Raw genomic sequence first — 18,825 nt, forward strand, 5'->3', positions numbered from 1 at the left:
AAAAGTGTAGCGTAACAAATAAACCTCATTGGTTCCTGCTAAAGCTCATTACGTGCTGTGTAACATGAGAATGAACCTCACTGGTTCTTGAAGAAACTCAAACGTGCTGCGTAACAAGAATGAACCTCATTGGTTTTTGCGGAAGCTCAAAGGTGCTGTGTAACACGAATAAACCATGAGAATGAACCTCATTGGTTCTTGCTGAAGCTCAAACGTGCTGCATAACATGAGAATTAACCTCATTGGTTCTTGCGGAAGCTCAAATGTCAAGTCAAGTCAAGTATATTTGTATAGCGCTTTTCACAATACAGATTGTATCAAAGCAGCTTCACAGTATTAAATTAAAATAATACAACAAGGTTTGTTTCTAGTGAAATTTATTGATTGATAAAATTAAATTAAATATTCCCAAAATATCCCCAACTGAGCAAGCCAAAGGCAACAGTGGCAAGGAACCGAAAAAACTCCATCAGGTGACCTAATGGAGAAAAAAAAAACCTTGGGAGAACCCAGGCTCAGTCAGGGGCCAGTTCTCCTCTGGCGTTTATGAACTAGAGGTTGGATTTAACTGTAAAATTAAGAATATTATATGAATGCCTGGCTGAAGAGATGCGTCTTTAATCTAGTTTTAAACTGGAATAGTCTTCCTGATACTGTTGGTTGCTCAGACTCACTCTCCCAGAGTTTTGGAGCTAAATGTGAAAATGCTCTCCCTCCTTTGGTGGATCTGGATATCCTAGGTATGACCAAAAGCCTCGAATTTAGTGATCTTAAAGAGCGCGATGGATTATTGGGCGATAGAAGATCCGTTAAATAGACTGGAGCTAAGCCGTTTAGGGCTTTATAAGTCAGTAGCAATACCTTGTAATTAATACGGAACTTTATAGGTAACCAATGTAGTGATGATAAAATCGGTGTTATATGATCATATTTTCTTGATCTAGTAAGAACTCTAGCGGCTGCATTTTGGACTAACTGTAGCTTGTTTATTGAGGATGCAGGACAACCAGCTAATAAAGCATTACAGTAATCTAGTCTCGAGGTCATGAATGCATGAACTAACTTTTCTGCATCGGAAACTGATAGCATATTACGTAGCTTAGCAATGTTTCTAAGGTGGAAAAAGGCTGTTCTTGTAACATATGAAATATGATTTTCAAAAGACAGGTTGCAATCTAATATAACACCCAGTTCTTTTACTGTAGAGGATAAAGTAACAGGACATCCTACTATGTTAAAGTTGTATTGTGAGAGGTTTTGTGGGCGGTTTTTTGAACCGATAAGTAGTACCTCTGTCTTGTCTGGATTTAATAAAAGAAAATTACGCGTCATCCAATCTTTTATATCTTTAATACACTGTCAATTTGGATAATTTAGCGTTTTCATCCGGCCGTGATGAAATACATATTTGAGTGTCATCAGCATAACAATGGAAACTAATTCCATGTTTCCTTATAATATTTCCAAGTGGCATCATATATATTGAGAATAATAGAGGGCCCAACACAGATCCCTGCGGCACTCCATAGTTTACTGGAGTTATGATCGATTTTTCTCCATTTAAATAGACAAAATGGTAGCGGTCTGATAAGTATGATCTGAACCAGCTTAATGCTTGTCCTTGAACACCAGCATAATTTTGTAGTCGATCTAAGAGTATTGTGTGATCTATAGTATCGAACGCAGCACTAAGATCAAGTAAAACTAGTATTGAGATACAGCCTTGGTCAGAAGCTAAAAGTAAATCATTTGTGATTTTAACGAGCGCAGTTTCAGTGCTATGATGCGGTCTGAATCCAGACTGAAACTTTTCATAGATGTCATTTTCTTGCAAGAAAGAGCCCAGTTGAGCGGACACCACTTTTTCTAATATTTTAGACATAAATGGAAGATTTGAAATGGGTCTATAATTTGCTAGGTTATTATGATCTAATTGTGATTTCTTAATGAGTGGTTTTATAACTGCCAGTTTAAATGTTCTTGGAACATGACCTAAAGATAAAGATGAGTTAATAATATTGAGGAGAGGCTCTTCCACTACAGGTAACACTTCCTTCAGTAGTTTAGTTGGTATAGGATCTAATAAACATGATGTTGTTTTAGATGAAGTGATAAGTTTATTTAACTCTTTTTGTTCTATAGTTGTAAAGCACTGTAATTGTTCTTGCGGGGTGATAATTGAGGCTGAATTATAAGGCGCGATTGAAGATTGAACGTTTACAATTGTGGTTCTGATGCTTTCTATTTTCTCAGTGAAGAAGTTCATGAAATCATTACTACTAAACTGTAACGGGATATTTTGTTCAGGTGACGTCTGTTTATTTGTTAGTCTAGCCACGGTGTTAAATAATTCTCTAAAATTACGGGTTTCTCTCTTTAGAACATGCCTAGTATTGTTGTACCATGGTGCTTTAATTTTCTCTCTGACCTTTTTTAATTTAACGGGTGCAACAATATCCAATGTTCTAGAGATAATGGTGCTCATAGTGCTAGTTAGTTCTTCTAGTTCATCTGTTTGTTTGGGTTCAGGCAGCAGCAGAGACAGATGAGATAAGCAATTTGAGAAATTATCTATGGTGGATGGAAGGATTGTTCTGCCTGGTCGATAACGCGGCGCCGCATTACATATTACAGCAGTATGTAATATGCAAGTTACCATGTAATGGTCAGTGACATCATCACTTTGTGGAATGATTCTATATCGGTTGGATCGGTTCCATATGATATAATTAAGTCGAGTGTATGATTTAGACGATGAGTGGGACCAGTGACGTTTTGCTTGACCCCAAAGGAATTTAATAATTCTGTAAACGCAGCCCCTAACGCATCATTTGAATTATCTACGTGTATGTTAAAATCTCCAACAATTAATGCTTAATCGACATTGACTAATAGGTCTGAGAGAAAATCTGCACACTCTTTTAGGAAATCAGCGTAAGGCCCAGGCGGTCTATATATGGTAGCCAAAGCTAGAGATAATAGGGATTTTTTTCTTACATCTGAGAGCGTAACATTTAGTACAAGTACTTCAAACGAATTAAACCTGTGACCTGTTTTCTGGGTAACATTAAGAATATCTCTATAGATTGACGTGCTAAACGTGCTGCGTAACACACGAGAATGAACCTCATTGGTTCTTGCAGAAGCTCAAACGTGCTGCGTAACACGAGAATAAACCTCATTGGTTCTTGCTGAAGCTCAAACGTGCTGCGTAACACGAGAATGAACCTCACTGGTTCTTGCTGAAGCTCAAACGTGTTGCGTAACACGAGAATGAACCTCACTGGTTCTTGCTGAAGCTCAAACGTGCTGCGTAACACGAGAATGAACCTCACTGGTTCTTGCTGAAGCTCAAACGTGCTGCGTAACACGAGAATGAACCTCACTGGTTCTTCCAGAAGCTCAAACGTGTTGTGTAACACGAATAAACCTCATTGGTTCTTGCTGAAGCTCAAACGTGCTGCGTAACACAAGAATGAACCTCATTGGTTCTTGCGGAAGCTCAAACGTGCTGCATAACATAAGAATGAACCTCACTGGATCTTGATGAATCTCAAACGTGTTGTGTAACACAAATAAACCTCATTGGTTCTTGCAGAAGTTCAAACGTGCTGCGTAACACGAGAATGAATCTCATTGGTTCTTGCTGAAGCTCAAACGTGCTGCGTAACTTGAGAATGAATCTCATTGGTTCTTGACATTCAAAATACATTTTAATAAATAAATAAACAAATACAAAAATGAAAGTATAAGCCAGCAGCCCCTCGCGGACGACTGATGGCAACACAGAACAGAAACAAAACATCAAATAAAACTCAGGCCTGTTCCTCTCTCCCTCTTCACTGTCGTCGCTCCTCCTTTATGCTTCCGCTCCTCCGTGAGAGATTCGAGACCGGTGCGTCGCGCAGGTGTCGCTCATCAGCAATCACGCCACCGGCCTCATGCCGCCCTCTCACGGCCCTCGTCCTGCTCGCCACAAAAATATATCTAAATTACGCCATATGCTCTCATTGACAAATGCGGAACAATTAGTTAATGCATTCATGACCTCAATGCTTATTGTAAGATTATTGTAATGCTCTATTGGGTGGTTACCCTGCACGCTTAATAAACAAATTACAGCTGGTTCAAAACGCAGCAGCTCGAGTTCTTACCAGAACCAGGAAGTATGACCATATTAGCCCGGTTCTGTCAACACTGCATTGGCTCCCTATTAAACATCGTATAAATTTTAAAATATTGCTGATTACTTACAAAGCACTAAATGGTTTAGCTCTGCAGTACTTGAGCGAGCTCTTAACGCATTATAGTCCCTCACGTCTATTGCGATCTCAAAATTCCGGCCAGTTGATAATACCTAGAATATCAAAATCAACTGCTGGCGGTAGATCCTTTTCCTATTTAGCACCAAAACTTTGGAACAGTCTTCCTAACGTTGTCCGGGAAGCAGACACACTCTACCAGTTCAAAGCCAGATTAAAGACACATCTCCTTGACCTAGCATTCACATAATACATTATAGACTTCTATAATTTAATGTTAGGCTGCATAGATTAGGTCAGCCGGAACCGGGAACACTTCCCATAAATCCTGATGTACTCGTTACATCATAAGAAGAATGGCATCTACGCTAATTTTAGTGTCTTTGTTTATCCCGAGGTTTTCCTGCAGCCTGCCGGATCCAGGCCGTATTCAGATCTGATGAAGGACCTTCGCCTGGACCCGATGACAACGCAGTGCTGAAGTGCCAACTAGTCTCTCCCTATGGAGGATCCCTTTACCACTCTACAGATAAAGCGTTTTTGGGAAATTCGTGTCGCGTACCTACCCTGAAGTGATAAAATAAAATTCTGTATCAAAATTTATAAGGAAAGACCAGTACTTTGTTTAGGCTTAGTTTGTAGGGAATCACAAATCTGCGCACATATATTCAAACGCACATAACTATTGAACCAATTCTTAATGCTCATATGAACGCCATCAGCGTTTATCACAGGTTCGTGTTTAAAGTCTGTATAGAGAGAATGGTGTCGTCTTGGCGGCCCCTAATTTAATAACAAATGATCGTTGCGACGGAAGCGAATCAATCAAAACTAAATTTAGCTGGAAAATAACTTTATTAAAGAACCGCTATGAAGCCAAAACAATCTCTGTTACCTTAAATTATACGTTTATCTCTGTAAAGCTGCTTTGAAACAATCTACATTGTTAAAAGTGCTATATAAATGAAGATGACTTGACTTGACTTGCTGAAGCTCAAACGTGCAGCGTAACACGAGGATGAACCCCATTGGTTCTTGATGAAGCTCAAAAGTATAACGTAACACAAATAAACCTCATTAGTTCTTGCAGAAGCTCAAATGTGCTGCGTAACATGAGAATGAACCTCATTTGTTTTGCTTGAGCTTCCGTTTACCATAACTGATGTGTGTGTTGATGAATGTTTATGTGAATAAAACTCTAAATTAAATATTCAATTCACATTTATTTTGTAAAGCGTTTTTCACAATGCATATCATTTCAAAGCAGCTTTACAGAAAATGCATGCCTCTGCATTACAATTTAGAGTGATCTGTTTTTAGAGGTGACTGAGTCCAAGTAATGTCCATATTTTAGAAATGTACAGTTCTGAGGTAATACAAATCACGCAATTAGCTAATATAGGCAGTAACAATGAGCTCATTAAAATAATTATTGTGTTGTGAAAATGTATCAATGGTGCATGTTGATTAAAGTCGTCTCTTCACAGGTGTTGAGGCATCTGAAGGCTTCATAATAGGCTGGATACTTGGGATGGATACTTGGGCATCCCAAGATAAAACAGAGAAGCAAATAATTAGCATAGCTGCTGTTCATAACATTAATCAAGGATAATCATGTGCATTTGATCTGAAATAACTCTGTAAGGTTATGAGATGAATTATGTGAATTCTTGGCTAAAGAGATCTTTAATCTAAACTGGGAGAGTGAGTCTCATTATCAGGAAGGCTATTCCAGAGTTTAGGAGCCAAATGTGAAAATGCTCTCCCTCCTTTGTGGACTTTGATATTCTAGGTACTACCAGAAGCCCAGAGTTTTGTGACCTTAAAGAGTGTGATGGATTTTAGGGGGATAGAATATCAGTTAAATACACAGGAGCTAAACCGTTTAGTGCCTTATAGGTCAGTAGCAATACTTTGTAATCGATATGGAACTTAATAGGTAACCAGTGTAGAGATGATAAAATTGGTATAATATGATCTTATTTTCTTGACCTGGTAAGAACTCTAGCAGCTGCATTTTGGACTAAATGTAGCTTGTTTATTGAGGATGCAGGACACATCCTTCTAAATGCAAATTGCATTCTAAGAGATTCTATGAACAGGTTTTTGGTGAGTTTAGGTGAGTGAGGCTTTTCGCCGGGGTAATCTGGAGTGTGGCCCAGGCTTGCTGATAGCCTACTGCTTCAGTCCTGTGCTTGAGAAGGGCCTGGTCTTACGGAGGATGTCTGGAAATGTAAACTGATATTAATTGATTCCTACTGACACACTACAGCAAAAGCTAAAAATAACTGGCTTAAAAATGTTTTTTGGGTGAAAATACTAACGTGCCTAAGACTTTTGCACAGTAGTGTATATATGCGTCCTCTCGCACTGATTGGTTAGTTTATCTGAATGAGCTCCTCCCGAACCTTGTTAATATAGCACAATATTGTGCTACCGATCATTTGACGATATAGAGTGATATCCAGCAGTGTTGTGACAATCAATATTCTGAAAACTTATGAAAAAAGAAGTGAGCAGATATTTTCCATCACAACAGCTGCTTTTGTTAGATACATATTTTATTCATTAGTGCCTCAACTACCTCTGGTCTTTTGCAACCGGGATGTAATTTACTTCTAGGGGTGCAATTGATCGTAGTTGATCTGTGATCCGTACGAACCAGACCTCACCATTCGCAACGCGTCTGTGCACGCTCGCAGAGATGCCTATCAGATGGCGTGCGAACATGTAATTGAGCTCTGTTTCACAACTCCTTGAGCTTAAACAGACACATATACACAAAATGATCTCAAAATACCCGTCTCGACAAGTATTTTTGTATACTGTCGGTTATAAAGTCTTGAGTGAACCTAAACAGTTGAGATAACTTGAGAAAGAAATCGGATGTGTTTCATCATATTGGTTTGTGCATTCGTACATTGGTTCTGTACATTTAGTGACAGCAGCCTTAAAATAACTGCTATGTCATTAATTATCAAAAAACAAAACAACTTTAACAATGATTAATCTCTTTTAAAGGGCCCCTATTATGCTATTTTAAAGTTTTCTAATGTTGTTGTGGAGTCTCCTACAACATGTTTACATGCATCAAAGGTAAAAAAAAAAAGTTTAATATCCTCATAATATACATTTGCACATCATCACATTTTCAATAACTCAAACGACTAGTCAAATTAATCAATCTCTCTAAATCCCGTCTTTTCGCGATATACTCTGCTCTGATTGGCCAGACAGCTCAGTCTGTTGTGATTGGCCTACCGTGTACAGCGCGTCGAAAACAAAACCGCCCATTGCCATAATAAACGTCAGCTCTGCTTGTCCTGAGGCTTCCTACACTGTAAACTAAACATAGTAATGAACAATGACGTTGATTTTACAATATCAATGCGAGCGCGAGTCCAATGATGAAACACTGGAAGAACTAGCCATTCAACCCGAACCTCCATCACACGGACGACTCGAGCAGGACTCAGTGTTTCTCAGTGATACACTACTCAATTTGAGGTACATTATATGAGATGTTGCAACTGTAATTCCTCACCATCAGCATTAACAAGTGCATGTCCATCAACAAACCGATTATTTTACTTGTACTAATTTATTTACAGAGTATTTTTCTTATATATTGCGGTGAACACGTGGAAACTGTATCAATAACAGTGCATGTATACAATATACTGTACATTAGCCGAGCTCTAGAGTGAATGATCTGATGTAACATAAACGTTGGTAAAACAAATATTTCCTCAAAGTAGTGAGAACGACAGACAATCTGCATTAACCCTTGTGTGGTGTTCACAACCCAATTTCACCTGTGGTGTTCCCGGTCAAAAATGACCGGACTACAAAAAATAGCTTATAAATCAATCATTATGCAATATTATCACCCAATATTGGATTCAATCTTTTTGTCCACTTGTTCTCTTTCAGTTAGGACTGGTTTTATATTTCTATTTGCATCTGATTAATTGTAGGCCTAATTTATTTGAGAGTAGGCATCTCATTTTTTGAGTAAAAAAAATATATTTTTGAATAATTTTGGAAATATTAAATAAAATCTGAAGAAAATTGGCACTGATGATCACACTAGTCTACTTTAATGTTTCACAAGGAATTTTGTTTTGAAAAACTTTTATTTTGTACAATATGGCACAAAATGGCACATTGTCACCCTTGTGGTGTTCCCGGTCAAAAATGACCGGCCTACAAAAAATAGCTTATAAATCACTCGTAATGCAATATTATCATCCAATATTGGATTCAATTTTTTTGTCAACTTGTTTTCTTTCAATTAGGACTGGTTTTATATTTCTATTTGCATCTGATTATTCGTAGGCCTCATTTATTTGATAGTAGGCATCTCATTTTTTGAGTAATTTTTTATTTATTTTTGAATAATTTTGGAAATATTGAATAAAATCTGAAGAAAATTGGCACTGTTGATCACACTAGTCTACTTTAATTTTTCACCAGGAATTTTGTTTTGAAAAACTTTTATTTTGTACAAAATGGCACATTGTCACTCTTGTGGTGTTCCCGGTCAAAAATGACCGGCCTACAAAAAAATAGCTTATAAATCACTCATTATGCAATATTATCACCCAATATTGGATTCAATCTTTTTGTCCACTTGTTCTCTTCCAATTAGGACTGGTTTTATATTTCTATTTGCATCTGATTAATTGTAGGCCTAATTTATTTGAGAGTAGGCATCTCATTTTTTGAGTAAAAAAACAAACATTATTTTTAAATAATTTTGGAAAAATAAAATAAAATCTGAAGAAAATTGGCACTGATGATCACACTAGTCTACTTTAAATTTTGTTTTGTAAAACTTTTATTTTGTACAAAATGGCACAGAGTTACACTTGTGGTGTTCCACTGGGCCATTGAGGGCCACTGTTTCAATTGGCCATTGAAAGTGAATGGGAGAGACATGTGTTAGAAGTCCATGAAGAATATCTTTACATCTGAGTGATGGATTATGGTGAGTTTGGGCTCTTTTTAATCTTAACAATCTCATGTAAATAATGATGTGCCATTTTCCACAATTTATGCATGCTTCATTGAGTTATGAGTTAAAACGCGACATAAGTGCTAGGCTACATCTATATTCAAGGCTCTGTGAGCGCATGTGGGGGTTTGTGTGTTACAACTCAATTAGGAATATCTTTAGATCTGAGTGATGGATTATGCTGAGTTTGGGCTCTTTTTAATAGTGATAGTCTGCTGAAAATAATGATGTACAGTTTTCTACGAACTGTGCATGCTTCGTGAAGTTATGAGCGAAAACCAAACGCGAGTGCTTCATGAGTATATACTTGGCTAGGTGCGTCTGTGGTATTTTCTGTGTTAGAACGCCATGAGGAATATCTTTAGATCTGATTGATGGAATATATTGAGTTTGGGGTCTTTTTAATCATGAGCTCCTGCTGTAAATAACAATGTGCCATTTTTCATGATCGATATAATTTTCATGAAGATACGAGTAAAAAGGCCAAGTCTAAGCTACCTTGATTGGCTACGTGAGTCTGTGCGTCTGTGATATTTTTTTGTGTTAGAACTCCATGAGGAATATCTTTAGTTCTGAGTGATGGATTATGTTGAGTTTGGACTCATTTAATTGTAAGCATCTGCTGTAAATAATGATGTGTCATTTTCCACAATCGGAGCATGTTTCATGAAGTTACGAGCGGAAATGTTTCTAAAATTCAGCATCCATACATGGTTTACACATGGGTCTCTTGAAGGGCTTCTTTTAGAAAAACCTCGCTCAAGTTTAGTAAAAAAGCCTGAAACAATTATGCTTGTTGTATTCTACTCATTGAGACCTTTCAAATGACATATGACACAGGACTATAAGAGCTGTATGATGTATTTGACATATTGCTGAATGTAATACAAAAAAGTCGTTTATAAATTATGATTTTTTTTATTTTTTTTATCGGCAAATAACTCAGCACTACTTAGGAGTTTATCAAATTGGCTACATTCATTGTAAATTTCAGACTCTAAGCTTTCAAATGACACCTATTTTAAGTTGATCAAGGTAATAGTTTTGAAAAATATTATGATTATTTATTTCGCAGCTAGGTGGCGCCTGCGGGGGTACACTCAGTTTTAGAGTGATAACTCAGCAGTCGTTAGGAGTTGATCAAAGTGATTAGATGCATTAAAAAGCTGAGATTCTAAGCTTTAAAATGATACATATTTTGTGTTGTTCCATTCATTGGTTGCATTGGTCTCTCCCATTCACTTTCAATGGCCCATTGAAACAATGGCCCACAATGGCCCTCAATGGCCCAGTGGAAAACCACAAGTGTAACTCTGTGCCATATTGTACAAAATAAAAGTTTTTCAAAACACAATTCCTGGTGAAAAATTAAAGTAGACTAGTGTGATCAACAGTGCCAATTTTCTTCAGATTTTATTTTATTTTTCCTAAATTATTCAAAAATAATGTTTTTTTTACTCAAAAATTGAGATGCCTTCTCTCAAATAAATGAGGCCTACAATTGATCAGATGCAAATAGAAATATAAAACCAGTCCTAATTGAAAGAGAACAAGTGGACAAAAAGATTGAATCCAATATTGGGTGATAATATTGCATAATGATTGATTTATAAGCTATTTATTGTAGTCCGGTCATTTTTGACAGGGAACACCACAAGAGTAACAATGTGCCATTTTGTACAAAATAAAAGTTTTTCAAAACAAAATTCCTGGTGAAATATTAAAGTAGACTAGTGTGATCAACAGTGCCAATTTTCTTCAGAATTTATTTAAAATTTCCAAAGTTATTCAAAATTAATTTTTTTTTTACTCAAAAAATTAGATGCCTACTCTCAAATAAATGAGGCCTACAATTAATCAGATGCAAATAGAAATATAAAACCAGTCCTAATTGAAAGAGAACAAGTGGACAAAAAGATTGAATCCAATATTGGGTGATAATATAGCATAACAACTTATTTATAAGCTATTTTTTGTAGTCCGGTCATTTTTGACCGGGAACACCACAAGAGTGACAAGGTGACAAAACTCCCCCTAAAAAATTAAGAAAATTGTCACAAAACATTTCAGAAGTAGTTATACCATTTGTGAAAAAAGTCACTAAGTTTCAGTCCAAAGCGATAACATTAACTAGTATTTTCGGGAAAAAGAAAATCAAAATGGTCAAAAATGACGCGAACACCACATGAGGGTTAATAGACACAGTTATAGGTAATAGTGGCCCACAGCTGATCAGCAGAAGTATTTCAGTAAGACAGTGATAACGTGAGTTAGCCAGTTAGCAGGAGACCTACACAATATAAAACTCAATACTAAGTATTTTGAACACCATCTTTCAAGAGCAAGTGGTTTGTGAATCCTGTATTGAACTCTGAGATTTGAGAAGCAGTCGTCAGTAAAATAAAGGGAACACAGCAAAAGTTTAGGAATAAACTGCTGTGATATTGTGGTAAAGATGAACTTTAACCACTGATTCTTCACATACTCGTCCTTGGGCAGTGGAAAAAAACTGGCTTTGCCTTCACATTATAGAGCACAGCGCCGTCTTCTCGACATGATGCTGTCCAGTATCCACAGGAATCAGCTATTGGTTTGACGTTAAAGTTTTCCCTGGTGTCTGCGTGCAATAAGTGGGCGGGCAATATTCTAATGTTTCGTCTTGGTGTCACAGCGAAACAGCTTATGACTCGTTTTTAAAACAATTCATTACACTGACTCAGAGTCAACTCTTACTTTTGAAAGACAATAACTTTATATACGGTGCACTTTCAGATTTAAAACTTTGCAGGATGTTTTCATTCACTTAGAGCTATGTTACACACTACATGAAAGGTCATTTTCAAAAATCCATAATAGGGGCCCTTTAATGTATACAGTGAACACTATGCTTTCAGTGTAATTACAATTATATTTATATATTTTTATTCATTTATTTATTTATTTAACCAGGAAGGTACCGTTAAGATACAATATCTCTTCTAGTCCTGGGGCCTATACCATGAAGCCGGTTTAGGTGGCTAGCCAGTTGTGTTTCAGTTTAAAAACCTAGGGTTTTAGGCACCATGAAAGTGGTTTGGCTTTTAGCAGTGTTCATCGCCATAGTAACTTACACTCCACGCTTAACCTGGTGCAGGACAGGTTATGTTCCAGGTAAGAGATCTCAACCCGAAATGAGATCTCAAACCGACCAATCAGCTGTGAGCAAAGGATAAAGTCACTCCACCTGTTTCTACTTCAAATTAAAGGTCACTATAGCAAATTATTTTTAAAGACAAAATCGTCTGGCTTTTAGTAACACTTATTTAGAATAATAATTTTGTATGATATATATATATATATATACATATACATAGGCGTCGATTTCGGGGGGAACGGGGGGGACGCATACCCACCAGATTTCGTCATGAGTCATTTTGTACCCACCACTTTTTTTTTGAAAACCTCGAGTTAAATTTAGCCGTTCTGCTGCTGCGCTGGCTACACGCTTCTCTGTTCATAACACTGCAACAACTGTTACATTGGGATACGTTCTAGGTTAGGGGAGGGGTGGGTCATCGTGTCACTGAGGCAGGTGCAGCTCAGCTCAGCTGACGTGCCTGTTCACTTTCACTTCTTCTCCTGACTGGACAATTTTGTTCGTGGTGCTGCTGGCCACCTGCATGAACATGTGGAGGAGGTAACGTATTAATTTATTCTTGACAATCAGTAAAAACTCCTTTCTCGTAGTTTTGACCAAGAGCAGCACGTTAGATTGATAGCTTTTAGCAGCTATCATTGACGTTAGCCGGCAACATCAGCTTCCAGAAGCCAAGTAGCTGCTAACTGCCACAGTAAAGTTGCAAACTCTGGTCACAAATATAAAAGGAAATAAAAGAAAGAGTACAAAGGTCGGTAGAGTGGTTATCTATTCTCCTCACCTGTCAAATCTATAACTGACACTCACGCACATGCGCAGTTCTCATTTTTACCTCAGGTTAACATCAAAGCACAAAGTGACCGTTACACAGTTCGCAGCATTGAAGCATCTTCGGTGTAGCGTTATTTGGAGGTCAGACCACAGGAGTTCAAAATGAATTATCTACGCTACCCTCTGCCAATCTTCCCATGTGTTGTATTTTTAACAAAGTAAAATTTATGGAGTTGCGGCATTTGCGTGTTATTTTATGTAAAAAGTGAATTATTAGTGGTTAACTTAAACCAGGTAGGATCAGGCGGTCGATTCAAACATGTAAGCGAGAGAGAGAAGGATTTATAAGAGCTTGTTATGACGGGTTAATTGCTGTGTGTATTGCCTATATTTCTGTCACTGATGCCAATCTAATACATTTTATTATGGTCCTTCCTTCTTTATGCCAGCCAGCCAGTGTTGAGCTCCAGCCTTTGTGTGTGGACTGGACTGAAAAGAGGTGGCCAAATCTGACCAGGTATGGATGTGAATTCAGCAGATTTTGAATTGTTTGCTAAACAGAAATTAAGTGCTGTTTTTTAATTAGGCTACTATTTCTAGCAGAACACTGTGTGTGTGTGTGTGTGTGTGTGTAATTGATTGTAAAAAAAAAGAAAAGAAAAAAAGAAATTAAGTGCATGTGAATTCAGGAGATTTTTTAATGATTGGAAAATAGAAATTAAGTACTGCTTTTTAATTGCTATCTCTAGCAGAACACAAAATGCACTTGTGTGAGTGACAAGCTGGACAACTGTCTACTGAGTACATGCATTGAACAAATTAACAACTGGATGTACCAGAACTTTCTTAAATTAAATGAAAAAACTGAGGTGGTCGGTTTTGGAGCAAAAGAGGAACGATTAAAAGACAATTAAAAAGTCAGCCTATATCAGCTTAAAAATATAGAAAGGGTTAAAGGACATCTCAGCAGGATTTAGAAAAAACTCTACTAAAATTTTCCAAAGAGATGTGAACGCCTCTCGGATGTTCCAATGAAGGCCACAGCTATTTCTTTTCTGCCCATTTTTTGCAGTTTCTCCCTGTGGACTTGGCAGACTGATACGCTGTTGAGCCGTGACTGTGCCATTGTGGAGCGAAGCCAGGTCTTCAAACGTCGCAGGGCACTGAAACTCCGCTCAGCTTCGCAAGAAGACACAGGGACCACAAGCAACAGCCTAACCAGAGCCTCCACTTCTGGCACCATGGTCTTCAGGATCTGACTGACCTCCTGGCAAGAATGGAACTGGTAGCTTGCTTTCAGCATAGCCAGTTGCATTTGCAGCAGCTCGGCGTCCAACTCCGGGTACAGCTCCACTGCCTCACTCGACTCACCTGTCCGAAGGTGTTCCTCCAACTTGGCCAGGTGGCCAAGGCCCTCCTGGCTAAATCTGTCATCCAGCTGAGTGACAGCTGTATCGGTGGCACAGAAAAACTGTACTTGGAAGTACTCCTCTGCAGAAGATGTGATGTGACTGTTTGCTGGTCCACCATATCGGTTGGATGGTTTCCTAATATGTGGCAGCTTTATTGGCTCGAGATCAAAAGATGAGGCGAGTTCTACTGCTCTTGAGTTAAGACTCATAAATGAATCACTTGTTCTCTTCGCCATGAAGGCTTTCTTGGTGCAATCCACAGCCTGTAACATCCCGCCAATTGATACTGCTCTCCCTTGCAAACTTTTATTGAGACCTTCCAGCTTCAGCAGGATATCCTGCCCCATTACAAGGCCAAGGACGGTGGTGCCTTTGTGAAAATGGCCAAGAAGGCCTCTTGCTCGAGGAGCTGAGACACTCCCTTTATCTGAAGCAATCTCCTCCAGTGCAGCCAGGACCACCTCATACTGTGTGAGGACCGACTTGATGGCTGGTGTGCGCACAGTCCATCTTGTGGCACACAACGGCTTAATGGTGGTGAACGAGCCATTTTCAGATATGGCTATCTGTTTGAAGATGGTCTTGAACTTCCCAGACTGGCCAAACAAACAACCCAGGTCATGGATCCATGTGAGGGCATCACTCACAACTGGTGCGGATGAGGAGACTGCCTGAGAGACCAGGTTCACACAATGCGGCCCACAGTGGACAAAAATGGCAAGCGGCTGTACTCTGCGGACCAAAGCTTGCATCCCAGATATGTGCCCCGACATGTTTGCCGCTCCGTCATATGTTTGGCCACTAAGACCTGAGAGTGGGAGGTTGAGGCGGAGCAGCACATCGGAGGCAATTTTCCAAAGATGTGTGCCAGTTGTGGAAGAGGCCTCGTACATCCCCACAAACTCCTCCCTTGGCTCCAGGTCTTTGTCGACATAGCGGAGGCAGATGGAGATCTGCTCCGTTCCACTGATGTCCTGGGTTCCATCCATTATGAGGGAGTACTGCAGTACAGGTAAGGCAGAAATTTCTTCAGCAACCCCCCTAATTATGGTGTTTCCCATAATGCTCAACATTTCGTTTTGTATTTCAGGGCTGGTGTAGGTGTGATGCTTCTGCAGCCAGCTTGCCAGGTTGGGGTCATCCTCTGCCTTATCCCTGAGATAAGTCTGGAAGTTTCCCTCTTCGTTTGAATGGCCTCTAAGAGCCAAGCCCTGTTTGGAGAGATACCTCAGAGCACCTACAATTTGTAAGAGAGCAGACCTGGCTGCCTCTTGAGCACTTGCTGATGGGCTGCATAATTGCATTCTTACAGAATTTTGTAGATGCGTATGTGTGTTGACAGCTATAATGTGTGCCTTGCTGATCTCATGCCTACTGAAAGCATCCCTACCCTTTTTCCAGTTTCTGAAACCTGCCGATATGAAGGTTGGTTCAGCACTTTTGGCCAAGGTGGAGGTTTTCTGCAATGAATACACAAAACCCCCTTTATTTGATGGCTGTAGTGTAGCCAGGGGAACGCTTTGTACCAGCTGTCCTGTCCGATTTGATTTGGTAAGTGGCTCAATATCCCTTGCACTGGGCTGGTGCGGGCAGTCTAAAGGATGTTTGAGGTGGATCTCCTCATTTTGAGTAGCTGGCTGCTCCTGAAATGTAATTAGTTCATTGGATATGAATGAAGGAGTAATTGAGTAGTAGTTTAGTTAATGGCATCATTTTTGTAAATAGTTATTTGTGTAAATAATGTAGTAGTTTAGTAAGTGGAATAATTTTTGTCAAACAGTAATGTTGCTTGTTTTACGATTATTGTTGCTGTCTGTTTATTTGAATTGTATACTGTAGGTTTTTTCTCCAGATATATGCAGACCTCACCTCGTCATGCTCATCGGTCTGTTCCTGCCTGTCTGTCTTTCTTTCAGATGGACCTGGGACCTGTTCCTGATATAAACCATATGTAATGTAACTGGTTTTTCATTATTTTTGTTCATTAACCTGTACCTGTCTTTTTTTTTTTCAGTTGTGTGTTGACCTCACCTCTCTATTGTGCACCAGTTCCTGACGTTCAGTAAGTTCTTGTCCCTAATTATGTAAACAATACAGTGAAGATGGATGGTAACTTGACTGATTTTGCCCTGTCTCATTTTTATTGTGCTTTTTTAAACAAAAACTTTTTTTATAATGCCTAGATTTCTCCTTTTAGGACTTTGTTTCTGTTTTTGAATGTGCTACCTCACCTCTTCACTGTCTTCCACCAGTTCCTGCCTTTCACTTAATTCCTGTTCCTAATAAAACAAATTTGAAAAGATTGATAACTCCATTGATTTTGGCCTGTTTCATTTTTATTGTGGTTTTATGTGGTGTACACCCAACAGTCTACAGCAGTTCTTGTAATATCTTCTCTTCTTTTCTCCAAACCGTAAATGTAATAATTAATATTAAGTAATTGGAAATTGAAGGCATGATTCGAGCAGGCTAAGTGGTCGTACAAAAATTTGTCACATTTTTGCTCTTTGACCGACCATAGGAAATGAATGGGAAATTGACAAAAACACAAATTTTCTCTACAAATCGGCCTCGATGCAGGAAAAAAAGTGCTCAGCAATGAAGGGGTGACCCTTTAAAACATCAATAGTAAAAAACATAACATAATTAATAATTATAATTAATATAATTATAAAATTAATATAATGTTTATTAATAATTATAATAATAAGCTGTGATAAAGCATTACTTTTTATTTTATTTGTATTGAATTGTAATGTTACCTGTAACAAAATGCTTTCTCTGTATTCAGGTTTGACTGTAGTAATAATGCAAAAACGTGTACACTTCACATCAAATTTATTTTAAAAAAATGTATAAACCTTGGCAAAAAGTATTATTTGAGAATTTATCTAAAAAATACATTAAAATCCACATCTTAAAAGTAAGTAATTGGGTTCAAAAACAACTAGAGATTTCACAAAACTTTCCATAGAGAGCTATAGGGGAGAGTGGGGTGATTTGTGCCAGGGGGGGAAGTAGTTCCACCCTTGTTTCTGGAAAACCATAGAAGAAATTGGTCATGTGACCACATAATTTTGAAAAGCAATCACTTTTACTCGTCCTTCAAAGAAGAGAGACACATGGCATGAGAGTTAAGCACATTTTAGTGCAAAAACAGTTTTTTCCCTTTCAAAGTAAAATTTCTATGATTAAGGTTTTTTGATTGTAGTGTCTGAACAATTATAGACAAGTTTGAAAACATTTCACACATGTTTTAGTGCTTGTCAAACTTGTGGGTCTGGGGTGATTTGTGCCAAAGGGCCTGGGTTAAGTTGTGCCAGATCCAGACCACCTAGACCTACATACTCACAGGGGATAATCTTGAGAAGTGAGCAGATGGGCATGCCTCATCACTGTTTGACTTAGGCCTGCTATTTGTTTAATTTAGCTAACACTGATTTCAGTTTTGAGTTTGCACTATGTTATTAAAGAGAAGTTTTATTCCGTTTTTAAGTGGCCTATGTCACAATAGGATGTTTAGAAATTAGCCTAGTCACTTTATTCTTATATTTTACATAATTGACAGACAGCGCTATGTCAACAGGCATCTATTGCCAAAGCCTTTTTGCCTGAAATGATTCACAAATATCATATATTGTGTTGCTATGGTGCTCTAAATGGTTGCTAGGGCGTAGCTTGATAGCTTCACAATGATCCTGAGAGACTGATTGGTCGTCTCAGTAAAATGAGCCCGCCCCCTTGTCTCTATGACACTGTGATCCAGAGTTATGTTCAATACAAAATCCCTATGCAATTGACCATAGTAGGAAAAATGCATGCTATGGTATTCCAGGGTGACAATATCTAAATAAACCTTAAATTAGTAATTTTGTATTGAATTTATCTTGCTTTCATATAGCATTACGGTTCATAACATTAAAATGTTCTGTTTTACTTCAGAAATCACTGGCACAATTTACCCCCAATGTATTCCCCCAAAGGCACAACTTCCCCCGCACCAGGGGCAAGTTGTGCCATGAGACCACTTTTTTCCCAAGAGCTATATTTCTGAAACAATTTATTTCAGATCCAAAGTTATTGTTCTCAGGGATGCACCACATCCTGAAATATATGTACATCCTTAAGTTGAAGGCATTACTGCCATGGCCTCACTTTAAAGTCACTTTGAGTAAAAACTGGCACAACTCACCCCACTTTTGTCACGGTTCATGAATCGGCTGTCTC

At 38.3% G+C, this 18,825-nt stretch overlaps 1 protein-coding gene across 1 annotated transcript; it reads right to left on the minus strand.

The window, feature by feature from the left end:
* Window positions 1–14,174: 14,174 nt before the first annotated feature.
* Window positions 14,175–15,902, minus strand: LOC311082063 (zinc finger MYM-type protein 1-like; the record flags this gene model as incomplete). The annotated part of the gene is made up of 1 exon (XM_084112807.1): window positions 14,175–15,902. The coding sequence occupies one exon, from the start codon at window positions 15,900–15,902 to the stop codon at window positions 14,175–14,177; it is 1,728 nt and encodes a 575-aa protein (XP_083968933.1).
* Between the last annotated feature and the right edge of the window lie 2,923 nt (window positions 15,903–18,825).

Source organism: Abramis brama (genome assembly GCF_963993115.1).
Source record: "Abramis brama genome assembly, chromosome: 4".
Classification (NCBI taxonomy): Eukaryota; Metazoa; Chordata; class Actinopteri; order Cypriniformes; family Leuciscidae; genus Abramis; species Abramis brama.